This window comes from Anopheles funestus, chromosome 3RL, assembly GCF_943734845.2.
Source record: "Anopheles funestus chromosome 3RL, idAnoFuneDA-416_04, whole genome shotgun sequence".
Lineage (NCBI taxonomy): Eukaryota > Metazoa > Arthropoda > Insecta > Diptera > Culicidae > Anopheles > Anopheles funestus.
Genome location: NC_064599.1, coordinates 35,792,915 through 35,806,245, shown reverse-complemented (window position 1 = coordinate 35,806,245; position 13,331 = coordinate 35,792,915). Strand labels below are relative to the sequence as shown.

The window sequence follows — 13,331 nt, the reverse complement described above, 5'->3', positions numbered from 1 at the left end:
CGTTAAATGTCACACGCATGTCCGCTACACGCTTGCATGACCACACACAGTGTTCATCGGCCAAAAAAATCAACACACCAATTCCGTGCAAGTGAGAGCAAAATCATCAAAAATGTGCCATTAAAACGTAGAAAACTGCCCAAAACTATTGGCAGAAGTTGCGTTAGCTCGTAAAGTTGTGTTTTAAACAGTTATTCAGCACTGTCCAACGGCAGAGAGTCTAGAAAATCGTTTCTATAGAGCCACACACCAAGCAGTCATTCTTACGTGTGGGAGTTCCGTAAACCACCCGCGATAAAAAAGATCTGTTTCGGATAAAAGAACAGCAAAATACGATAGGAGAATGGAAGATATTTTCCATTGGTGTCGTGAAGGAAATTCGATTCAGGTTCGCCTGTGGCTGGACGATACCGAGCATGATATGAATTTGGGGTAAGTTTTCCGTGTCGCCAGAACCAGCTGTCATATGGGGTGTTGCTTGCAATACCCATAAACGGAAGAAAATTGCAACAGGTGTAAAATGAAAAAGCAGCATCATTTTGTATAATAATCGATCCAAATATACACCAACCACGATTAAGATAAAAGTTATGTGTGCTAAAGAGATTCGCCTACTGGTGGCGACGAAAATATGACGTCATGTTGTGTTTACGAGGGTTGAGATTTGGATCGTGCAAGGGATCGTTCATTTTACGGTAGCGAGAGGCGAGTATGAATGAAATGAACCTACGCGCTGCTCATAGTAAACTCGTTTGTTTATGTTCATTCTCACAAGGCCTGAATTGGGGCGTGCTGTGAAGCGTTTGAATATTTTTAGCAAACATGACTAATGCCGTTGTTCGTATTTTCTTTTCCATTTCAGTGATGATCACGGGTTTTCCCCGTTACACTGGTGTGCGAAGGAAGGACATACCAAGCTGGTGGAGATGCTGTTGCATCGTGGAGCACGGGTCAATGCAACGAACATGGGCGACGATATACCTCTGCACTTGGCATCTGCCCATGGTCATTATGATATTGTACAGATGGTAAGGAAAACTTAAAGCAAAATTAATAGAGAACCGGGAATAAGCAAGTTTTTTTGTTCTTGTCCCCACTACAGCTTGTACGCCATCGATCGGATGTGAATGCGGCGAATGAGCATGGAAACACGCCACTGCATTATGCATGCTTCTGGGGCTATCAGGCCATTGCGGAGGAGCTGGTCAATAATGGGGCATTGATTTCGCTGGCCAACAAGGACGGCGACACACCGTTGGATAAGGCAAAAACGTTACTAGCTACACGGTGAGTAAGAATTATCCGTAATCCGAACATCCCTCGTACAATCAACGTTACTTTTTGCTTTGCAGTTTGCACAATCTGGCGGTAGAAAGTGGACAGGAGCTGAAGAAGATCAGTTTCAAGGATCAGGGCTGGTCCGGTATGAAAACGCGCTCCCGTGATGCTACGCTGTCCCGTTTCAAGGGTATCAACATCCAGGAGCTGACACTGCACAACAAGGTAGCGATAACGCCCGGCGGTGAAACATGGCGTGGCCGCTGGCAGAACAACGAAATCATTGCAAAGATACTTGCGATACGCGAGTGTACCGCACGGGTGGCACGCGACTTTAACGAAGAGTTTCCGAAGCTACGAATTTTCTCCCATCCCAACATTTTGCCCGTACTAGGAGCGTGCAATGCACCGTCAAGTCTGATCGTTATCAGTCAATATATGCCACGCGGATCGCTGTACGATTTGCTCCACGGTACGGCAGGGATTGTGGTTGATACGGCACAAGCTGTCCGGTTTGCGCTCGACATTGCGCGCGGTATGGCGTACCTGCACTCACTCGAGCGCATAATTCCGGAATATCATCTGAACAGTTTCCACGTTATGGTACGTATAGCTAAGCTTTTACACGATCGCATAAGAAGTGTGATATTGATTTGCTTTATTTCTTTTACTTTGTTACAGATCGACGATGATCTAACTGCACGCATCAACATGGCAGACGCAAAGTTCTCGTTCCAGGAGCGTGGCCGTGTTTATCAGCCCGCCTGGATGAGCCCGGAAATGTTGCAGAAAAAGCGTGGCGAACGTAACTGGGAGGCGTGCGACATGTGGAGCTTTGCGATCTGCATCTGGGAGCTGGCAACGCGAGAGATTCCGTTCGCCGATCTGACACCGATGGAGGCGGGTATGCGGATCGCTACGGAGGGTTTGCGGGTAACGATTCCGCCCGGCACTTCGCCCCATCTGGCGAAGCTGATCAAAATCTGCATGAATGAGGATCCGGGCAAGCGCCCAACGTTCGACATGATCATACCGATACTCGACAAAATGAAGCGTTAAATCGTTGCCTAGAACGATACATTCGTCGGTTTGTGCCTTTTCACCAGTGTGTGAGCCTCTTTGTGACAATAGTGCCTTTCGAACGCAACGTGTGCAACGAGAACTAACCCTGAAGGATTATTTATTTCCCTCCCTAATGTTTCTACTCCATATGCCAAATTTGCAAATGAAGCAACAATGAATGTTAAAACATCCTTTTTAATCGATCCTTTTTCCATCAACTCCCTAACGGTGCCTTAACTATAACAAAAACAAACGAGAAGTGAAGGAAAGTATTACACAGGTGTAACGAAACTGAATCCAATATTTACATCTTCGTTTCTCACGTTTAGACAAAGCGTAAAAACGGTACGGAAGCACAAAAACGGGTTCGAAAATGTTACGTTTCAACTCATGATGGTGTTCGTTGTGTTTTCTTTTTTGTTTTAAATGTTTTATGTTGTAATCGTTTGTCGACGCGAAGTAACTCTCACGGCAACTAAACAATCTTAACTGTGCGTTGTAGTTATTTAGACTTAATCGATGTATTTTTACACAAGTAATAAAACAAACATTTAACCAACGTCATGTTTGTATGCTTTCGAGATTTTCTAGATCAATCAATCAATTTCTTTGCTAAGACCCCGTTTCTGCTTGTTTTGTTGTTCAATTTTGTATTGCAAAGTGCATCTCTTTGCTAATTTCTCAACTTGCAACACCTTCCAATAAGTGCAGTGCTCCCGATTTTCGGTACATGCTCTCGCGCTCTCGTACACAATGTAAGGCAGTGTGTCCATGACCTGCAGTAACATTTCGCGGTGCACTTCCTGCTTGGTGGTTCTATAGCGATTGAACAAAGTTTACGCAGTTTATGCTCTTTCTTTCTCTCCCATGCATCACGAAGTCCCTTTCGCGGGAACACTTCACGTACGCGAGAGAGAAAGGAAGAGAGAGAGAGAGAGATCCCTCTGTCGAGAGGATACCCAATGTCATGCGTCGCGGGGAAGGAAGAATCCGACCGACCGAAGGACCATACCCGGATAATTAACTCCGTGCAGTAACGGAAAACCGGGCGTAATGCAGGTAGCCATTGGTTTCCTCCAGTAGGCTGTGAAACATATAAAAAAGAAACAACACCATCCCATAACCATGGGATAGGGCTAGAGTAGCCCGCAAAGCTACTGCGATTCGCACACCTGTCCGAAAGTTGCAGGCTCCAGTGGAGAGCAAAGTGGTGCCCTTTTGCACCGGTAAGAAAATGTCCCGAGCATATGGGTCTGCTCACTTGCAAGTACATACAGGAAGCCTGCCAACACACAGAAACCTCTCCCGGACTGGCAGTGGGCAACTTCATCGAAGGCGGCTTTGCGTGCTGCTCCCGTCATTGTGGTAGTGTGCAGCATAAGAAGAACCACTCGAAAGAACGCGGAAAAGGATGTCAAGTGTTTTGGCTGGCACGGCAAATCGTCGTCCTGGTTCGCACGTTCCCGAGTACGCACACACCACGGCGCTCACTCGCTCGCACGCTCGCTGGTGACATGTTCCTTCCTTAGTGCGTTGTGTGATTTCGATTGAACTTCCTGCGGTGTTGTGATGTGTTTGTTGTGCGTCGTCGAAGACAGTGAAGTGCAGCATGTGATGATTAGATAATAACTACAGGTTGCCATACATTGCTACCGTGTGTTTAATATCAATCCAGACCAAAAGTCCGAACGTACAGCATTGAGTGTCCCGGAAGTACCGAAATGTGAAGTGTATGTGTGTGTTTTTTAACTACGAATAAAAATATTCCCCGGGAACCGGGACGCGAAGCAGATGGAACATTCGCTGTTCTCCAACAACTCGAACAGCTCGGAAAGGTACGGATACCAATTGCTTGAAGCGGCTGCATTTGCAACAACATTACCAACGAAGCGGTTAGCAGGCATTCGCACCGGTGCTGACCCCATTTTCCCGGTGCTAAAAGTCATTTCCCGTTTGCACTGGTTTGATCAGCTGAATATAGGTCAACGATTTCTTTGTTTCTGTTGCTGGCGAGTTCGTCCAGTTCGGTAGCAAAAAAAAAACTCAAGCGGCCAACAGGAGAACGGTCAAAAGGGAAGGGGTCAGTGCAATTCGTAGAGGAAAAAGAACCAAGGATCGAGACGGACGAGAAGATAGTGTGACATTATATGCCTTTCTCCCCCATCCGGGTTAAAATCCGCTCTTTTTCACGGGACCTCATTTTTTTTTGTTTATCTACATTTTTAACTGTCCATCCTTTGGCGCTAATTTTAATCTTCTGTTTTATCGTTCTTTGCTTGCTGATATCTGGTTAATTCTTACCCAATGCAGCTCGGCAATTGCTTCCTCGACTACGACCCTTCTGCACAACACGGCCAGCCTGGTAGGGCACGGTACGGTTCAGGCCGGCGGAAATAGTAGCTGCAGCACTGTTAATGTCGGTGAAGTATCCTCGACGTGCAGTGTCGGTTCGGCAGATGAGACGGTTTCATCCCCGGGCTACATCAACACGGCAACCGAATCGTCGATTTCAAGTTTGGATGATCTTAAAAATGAAGGTAAGTGGAAAGCGGATACATTACTGAGCATAAACTATTAGGTCTGGCTGGTACGTTGAGTTCTAAAATTATACTTCATCAGATAAGCATGTCTAATTAGTACACTGGGAAGACTTCGCTGGTTCAATTCCATTTTACATATAAAAGGTTATATATATCCTCCAAAGTTTTAAGGATATTTATAGTAGAAACGCCTCAGAGATAAGGATTTTTTCCCAATTTTACGAAATCGCTTAGTTGTGCTAGAGATGAAAATGCAGAGAAGGACTTCGTATATGTGGAAGTCATTATGAGCTATATGAGATGACTCCTTATCGTGCTACGTATTTTGGCTGACTCTTCTCCGCTGAGCTGATCACGTTAGTGGAATGACACTCGAAGACACGCCTTTTAAGGTCTTTTAATGCCGTCCACTTGAACAAAGGCATAGCATGGCAAAACTGAAATAGTGTAATAATGCCGATGCATCCACCAGAAAAGCTGGGACTTTTAATTGGCAGGCGACAATGCTCGATTATGAGCGATTTAAAGAATTCCTACAGCAGACAAAAATCACAAAGCGGAAAAGTATCGCTAGATATTGTAGATCAAGTGTGAATATACTAACAGACTATTCTAATATACTATATGAACTATACGGATATATAAATAGAGAATAAGACCTCCTATCAACAACGATTCCCAATTCTGGAGACGCAACTCCCAGCGGTTGAGTTGCTGATGGGAATCTCATTTCGTTAGGAACGGTGTTCGATCCCTTCAAGAGTGCATGATTATCTAGACGACGGTTTAAAATGTTAAGAAGAGACAGAAAATATGGATCAATATTTTCTAAAGTTATAGCACCAAGTAGCAGGAGATGAGATAGAGAGCAAGACGAAAACATATTCCACAACTTTAAAGCTCATTGAATTCAATTGATAAGACGTGATCGTAAGATACCAGATGAAGAAACTTGAAAAACTGTAAACAACAATTATTTCTCATATGGCGCGGCGCGGTGGTTCATGTGATATACGGCGCCGGCCCACACGGCAGGACTGGGGATCAAATTCCGTCCGGACCGTCTCTCGGTAGTATGGATTGACTATCCTGCTACGTGGTAAAATAAGTCTTGATACGGCCAGTCCGTTCTAATCGAGCAAAACAATGTTGCTAATAAAAACGATTCATCATTAACTTTTAGAAAATGATCTTCTACAGGCTCTACTCTGCTTTAATATACAGTTCCAGTAAGCAAAGGTTTTCAATCCAAAATCGGGACAAAAGTGCTTTAAAGTATTCGGGATCCAAATAAAAAGGTCAATAAATAAATCACTCTAAGAGCGGTTAGCTGAACCAATCTACTCAATGAACGTTGAGCTACGGCTTATTAAACTGGACCGTCATGTTCACTTAATGAGAATAACACCGGACCACCAAAAGTGTTTAAGTAAATTATTGCCAAAAAGAAGCGCTGAAAGCAAAATCCGCAAAATGGTTGTCAACAACAAAATGTCTCCAACTTCATATTATTCATACTATTATGGATATTATTTGTATTCAACTTGGCAACTGATTTGCAAAATACAAAATTTACCAATTGTTTCATAAACTGTATATTAAGCATAAAAAACCCCATTGCTTTAAGTTGTGCTATTTTAAACAGTTTTTTGATACATTTACCAACCACGCTTCTGGAAGTAATCACAAAATAAGTCTCATTATATAGCAGTTAATTAGCTAAATGTAGCAAACGAAATGAGCACCGTCGTATAATTGCGACACTCCGCTACGCCATGGTAAAATGGATCGTTTTGCCAAGCTTTGGCCTGTGCCGATTTTTCATCATTCTCTTTTGTGGTTCAGCTTTGGATACACACCGCTTCGCTGACACTTTTGCCTTCGTGCGTTGAAAATGTGATCTGCCGCATAATTTGGCAAACATTTCGACGCGATGTGTATACCTCGCTCGATGGAACGAGAATTGTTATTGCAAAAGCTGTTATTCCATCCACCTTCGTACACTTTCTTCCATTCAAACTATGTCCATCTTCCAACTTTCCAGATTTGCTACACATCGTATCCCTTAAACCTTTGTCGATCGCCAAAGATCGATTCGTAACGGCCCATTCTTCCCTTATCAAGATGTCAAACATTGCGTTGCGCTCTTTTCGTTCTTTTAAATTTTAATTGTCCGACAGTCTGGGTGCTCTGCGGGTGGATGCGGGACGCAGGAATAGTAAAGTTAAGCGAAACAACACCAAAAGATACGAGACAACAACAACAAAAAATCTTAACATCTTTGCTCTCGCGTGTGGAGAAAGGTGCAAAGAAACGATTAAACGGTGAAGAGCCCAATAAAAGGAGAAGGAGAAAAAAATAGTGGCTCCGAATGCGCAAGACCCAGCAGCCGGGAGAATCGTTCCAAAAATAATAAAAATAAAGACAGAATACGGAAGAGAGCAGCAGCAGCAGAAAGAAAGCACCAAAAGGCAAAAGGGCGATGACGGGCGACGGCAACGACACAACGGCGAAGACGATGCCTGCGATGGGCCCGCAAAGTTCGTTCACCTTTCTTCGCGCGCGTTAAGCCTCATTACGCACGGACACACGATCGCGAACGGCACGATGGCACACGGTGATCGCTACTACCACCTTCCAGGCCGCGCGAATCGATTCTACCCTGCTTCTTGTTTCTAACCCTTCTAACTAACCTTACGCGTTCGCACGTACTTACGCATGAGCGTATTCTGATGGGGTGGTTCGCATTCTGTCCGCGGGTCAATGGCCCTTGGTCGATTTTCCCACGAGTTTTGCACGAATTTGATATGCGCATTCTTATCATCTCCCAAAGGACCGCCACAGTAATTGGTTGATTCCCCGGCATGAGTGTGGGGATTTTGTGATTTATTGGTTCTGGTCTGGTAAAGGCACGAATAATCCATCAGTTCTTCTAAGACGTCTTCTTCTCAAATCTTGATACCAAAATACCGGCGTGTGTGCATCAGGTATTCAGGTTAAAGAGCGTATTAAATGGATTACAAGGCGTTCACATTTGTTGAACAGAAAGTCTTCCACGCGGAACCGACGAGGCGATGGTTGAAGCATTATCGTTACGGGGCTCTGCAAATGAAGCATGAATTATCAAATAATGTAATGGACGCTTTTTCCTTTTTTGTGCCTGTGCTTCATTCTATTTTAACGATAGGAGGATGGTTTTTTTTCCACTACAAAAACTATTCGACCAATGCCTCTAGAACGATGATGACAAGCGCAACTGTCATTTCAGGATGGATTGTGACGTCTTTTTGGTGGAGCTTTGGAACCTCCGTCTGTGGCACGAATGTGATATGCAAAATGGGATGGTTGACACTATAAACTTCCCTTGCGATGGATTTTCTCCCGCGATCATCCGTCAAAAGCTTCCAGCTTTGGCAATATCAGCTGCCCGGATTATCTCGTGCAATAAAACGGATGCTTCATGATACTTTCGCTTTAGCTACGGTGGAGAGTTGTGCATGTTCCTTTATGGCCGCAGTAAATCGTGTGTGGTGATTTACATTTATCACTTTTATGATCACTCGATTCAGCAGAAGTTAGCGATCCTCTACCAGCTAGTGCAGCATTTCTTAAGCTTTCCTGTTTAAGTATAGCAATTACTGGACTCGGAAAATTGATTCCAATGATAGAGTGTATACATGATGTACATTCAGTTAGATCTAAGCTCTTAGTCAGAATGCTGCAACATGCCCAAATTGTCTGCTTAGTATACACGATAAAAACAGCAAATATTTTGCATGGAACATACATGGAACATAGCTCTAAATGGACAAGATCGTCATGAAGTATTTACACCTTCTCTGCAATCTTGATCGCTGTACGGCACCCCAACTTAATTACATCGAGATCGGGGCCTGTTCTGTAACATATTCTCGTCCTGTATCGTGATGCCTCATCCCGGTCGGTGAATTGTCGGTGAAGATCGGATCGTTCACCAACTTGAGATGAGCCGATCATAGTAATATTCAAAAATTACATATCCACCAGCAACCGTACACGCCATGGCGTATTTCTCACTCAGCAGTGCTGTTCTGGCACCAAGTGTAAATCCTGTCGCGTTCAAAATGGTAGCAGGCCCATCGATCAGACTCGATACTTGTTGATTAACCGATCTAACGCTTCCTTGTGGACTTTCTCCTGTTCCCACATGTGCACAATAGTTCCACCCACCTGGATGAGACCTAATGGAACGGATAGGAATATTAAGGAGACAGTTTTTGGGTTCTTTATGTTAACTTTCGTGCAAACAATTCAAAGAAAAGCCTTCTGTCTAGCGTATATTTGGTTCGCCCCCACTTTATCGGCATGGTACACTCCGATTTCATGATCAATCAACTTTGAGCAACGTTGAGTCTGTTTGTCCTGTGTATCCTTGTGGGCTGTAGCATCTTTCGGCAAAATTGAAAGCGAATTTTAACTTACACAATTTATCCAAAACAAATCTATCGTTTACCCATTTAATTGGCTTTCACTTCAGGATAATTTTAAATTTTTTGCGCTAGTAAACTTTTACAACACAAAAAAGCGTTGTTGGCAAAACTCCTGTCAAATGTCAGCAGCTTTTTTTGCGAAGTTTGTGCAAAGGAGGGATGCTGGAGATACTAAAACGAATTTAAAAAGTGAAAAAAATATAATCTATTATTTAGATTTGTGTAATAAACAGATGAGATTGTTAACTGTCTGATAAGAGTGGTAAATCTCATTGTTTACTTCTATCTAGATAGAGAGCGGGAAAAAGAAAAATCGAATCGCATCCCGCTAAGCACCCACTGGGGGGGTCAGTGACCGATCTTCCCGGTGTTTTTTTTTATCTCTTTCCCTCCCACTGTTGGCTCTTTCGCTCGCCTGCCAGTTTTACAAAACATTCAGTGTGTTCTTGCAAGCAGAGCCACACCGCCACGGAATGGAATACGTTATGTATTTTTTTTTACGTTTTGTTTGTGTACCCATTTATAAGCATCGCCCGTTTATGCTGTTTGTTTCCTCGTGTCGTCCCATTCCTAGTTTCGAACCCATCATCACCCAATGCCGTAACTGTGCGTTTGTCGGTTTTGTCATCATCCCGCAACCATGGTCTTTGCCATGGCATCCTCATGCCGCCCGAAACCATCATCGGCACAGCTTCCAGCAGGCGCACACGCGCCCAGTTTTATCAGTCCGGTGCGTGTGTGCGAAGATTCGATCGCTGTGTGTACACGCAAAACGGATGAAAATCGGCTGCGGAAAAGGTTCGCGCAAGCGTTTCGTTTTATGCTCACCTGAAGCGATACACATTCGAGTTGGCTTAACGATGCTACATCTCACCCAATGAAGTAGGAACTCCCTCGATGCATTCAATTCTGGGAAGATGCAATTCCTTCCGCTTATCCTGCACGAGCCATTTGTGCCCGCGTTCGATGACCGCAATCCCATCCCGGGGTTTGCCGGGCACGGGGCACCGGTTGCATTAAGCCCGGTCATTCGCGTGCACCGAACGTGAGTGCACTTTTCCGATTGCCCACCACTGCCACGGTTGTTGCATCGTTCATTCTTTGGCGATTTATGTGTGCCCGCCCATCGGGGTAGGTTTTGGCACGGTGTTGACTTTAAAGCTGTGCTCGGTGCAGCATTGAACTTGATCGTTGAAGAAGATTCCCTTGCGAACGGGAGAGGTCGGATGCTGTTTCTTGAGCAGATTAACGAAGGAAGACCGTCAGTAGGTTGGGCAGGTGATCGACAGTGGCGTAACTGATTTATTTAGTACCCGTTCCTACTGCCCGTTGGAGAAGGGTTCTGTGACACTCGAGCATCTGTTTGTGGAGTCGAATTTGGAGACGAAATTACCCTTACTAATCTTGATACCTCTTATCTAATTGTCTGTTAAATTGATTATAACGCACTTTAATTTGTTAGTTGCATTGTGCAATCCATTTAGTATTGAAAGATTTAATGAAAGTATAAATGAGTACAAATAATGAAAGTAAATTTAAATAAAAGCATTTTTCAAATAGCTATGTAGAGCAGTAAAAATATGTTCAAAAATGCAAAAAAAATCATTTTGTGCTCAAGTTGTTATAAGATTTCGAGTTGAAGTAGTTTATGTAAAATGTAATTTTATACTCTAATTTGATAATTCTGATTTTCGTAATTGTGTGTGAGTGTTTTTTTTTTCAAATTTTATCAACTGTTACAAATAGCGCTATGTTCTAAAATAAAAACTCTTCCCAATTTTTCATCTTCCGGACCAGCATCTGTAATGATCGACAAATATTCAGAAGTTATTTTTCCGAAGTTCTGTCGTTCTACTCCGTTGTTGCTAACAATAGTACCAATTTTGCATATGCACGTTGCAGTAGCGACACTTTGTGAATCTCTCCATCGATGGGACAACGCACTCATCCGAGAGAAAAAAAAACATATCACCCTTCTGGACCATCCAGCATTCACATACTTTCTTTCTGTATGCTGCGGAACGCTCTCCAAAGATCGTATTTGAACACCGATAGCCATACACAAACGGTAAAGGCGCATCTCTTCCATTCTGAAAGAGTTCCCGCCAGGTTACCATCCCTTGTATAAGTATGCCGTTGCCCCGACCGTGAGCATTGCGAACGTACACTCTCTCGCTGGTTCGGAGCGGTTCTTGTGGTCTGCAAATGGGGTTCATCCAACCGGGAACATGTTGACTGTTTACCTTTCTACCAGCGCGGCCAGTATGCGTTAAGATTCTCGCCAGAATGGATACGCGCAGCGCTGACGATCGTACCGAAGCGTAACGAGTTCTGGGCGAGCTTTTTCGTTCGGTTGCTTTGCTCCATTCGCTTCCCCGCCCCGATTCGAAAGAGTTTTGGTTCGTTGTTTGGATGTCGCGTGCATGGTCTGTGCGTGGTGAATCCGTTGTTCACCCATTCGATGGATCGACGTGACACGGTTTAGCGTAGCGATGTGAAAATTCAACAAGCGAGCGCACGAAAGCTGTAAATCTTTCCTTGCGAAACCCAAGTGCCATGTTACCCAGTGCCCCAAGTTTACTAGTTACAAGGTTAGTTAATTGTACACCGTCTGCCACCGGACGGGATGGTGTGCTAGTGATACTGTCAGTGCGTTTGTGAGTGGTCTTTTGTGCCTTTTTTTTATATATTTGTGTAATAGCGGGAGAAAGCATGGATATCTATTCGCTCGATCCGTCCGGTACCGGGCTTAGCCCGAGTCTGGCCAAAATCGACGAGGACCTGGCGGAGGTAAACTTTGATGCCGGGTCAGAGTTTAATTTGCACTTTTTCGACACACCGGAAGACTCGAATACGCAGAGCGGCTTCAGTGATCATGAGTCGAGCGAGTCGCCCGCCCGAGACACACCACCCAGTCCGGTGTGCAATTCTACAAGAACCGGACTGGGGATATTACCGAGCTCGAGACAGCACATAAACGGAAGCAATTCAACCGGTAGTGGCCTAATGCCTGCGGTCGGGTCTGGTAACTGTGTACTGATCAGTTCGACGGCACACACCGTTGTGGAAAGGACGAAAGTATCCTCGTCGAGCTATGACGGTGGCGTTCAGAGATCATGTGCTGGAGTACGAGCAGGTAAGATCAAGTATTTCGATTGGGGTTTTAAACAAAAGATCTTTTCTGTATATTTCAGTACATATCATTCCAGCAAATTCTCAATAGTTTCGATATACAAGTCCAATCCAACTTAATGCTGTGAAAAGGATGTCTCAAACAATAGAGCTTTACTGAGTTTATTTTAATATTCTTTATTTGGATGCTAAAATAAGATTTTATAAATTTTACCAATATAATATTTGGGACTGCGGTCCGGTGCTGTATGTTGTAAATGGCGCCAGCTCCACACGATAGGACCTGGCATCAAATCCCATCCGGACCGTTAACCCGTGGCAAGGACTGACTATCCGGCTACGTGGTAAAAATTAGTCTAGTAAACCAGAAATGGACAGCATGACCTGCATGGTCGTTAAACATAGAAGAAGAGACAATAATTATTCAAACATACAATTTATTTGAACTGGGATGAGATAATAACATCGATCGAAGCATTTGATGTAACACGATGTGCAAAGAATCAGCCATTATAATTCATTATATGGAAAATTATTGATGAATTTTTCTATCAAACAGGTCCTATAACTGGTCACTGTATATTGCCTTAATAAATCGTTTTAATGAGCACTTTTGAGCATGATCACTTTGTAATACTACAGCTTTAAAATATGTTATTCTGTAGCACGCTGACCCCCTCGAGATATGCCACACATATTATTGGATTATTAACTCCTAGTTGTCTCATTGGGGAGCTACAAAAAATCTCGTCTCATGCTTAATCTGTTCATTTCTAAATTGTACCAAAAAACGGTCGGTCATTCATGGACATACAAAAGGACAAAACGCAAAAGATGAACTCTTGAACTT

General features: G+C 43.8%; 2 protein-coding genes across 3 annotated transcripts in view; both read left to right on the top strand.

The window, feature by feature from the left end:
- Nucleotides 1-23: 23 nt before the first annotated feature.
- On the top strand, nt 24-2,899 carry LOC125769388 (integrin-linked protein kinase). Its single transcript, XM_049438110.1, has 5 exons — nt 24-432; nt 863-1,028; nt 1,103-1,287; nt 1,353-1,881; nt 1,960-2,899. The coding sequence occupies exons 1-5, from the start codon at nt 344-346 to the stop codon at nt 2,335-2,337; spliced, it is 1,347 nt and encodes a 448-aa protein (XP_049294067.1). The 5' UTR covers nt 24-343; the 3' UTR covers nt 2,338-2,899.
- Nucleotides 2,900-2,917: 18 nt separating this feature from the next.
- Nucleotides 2,918-13,331, top strand: part of LOC125769381 (ecdysone-induced protein 78C) — a 28,374-nt gene continuing 17,960 nt past the window's right edge. The window contains exons 1-2 of one of the 2 annotated variants that reach the window (XM_049438099.1): nt 2,918-4,175; nt 4,651-4,877. In XM_049438099.1, the coding sequence (XP_049294056.1) occupies nt 4,132-4,175; nt 4,651-4,877 (271 nt within the window). In that variant the 5' untranslated portion in view covers nt 2,918-4,131. Of the gene's footprint in view, nt 4,176-4,650; nt 4,878-9,372; nt 12,486-13,331 lie in introns of those variants that run through there. The other variant, XM_049438098.1, reaches the window with a different exon arrangement.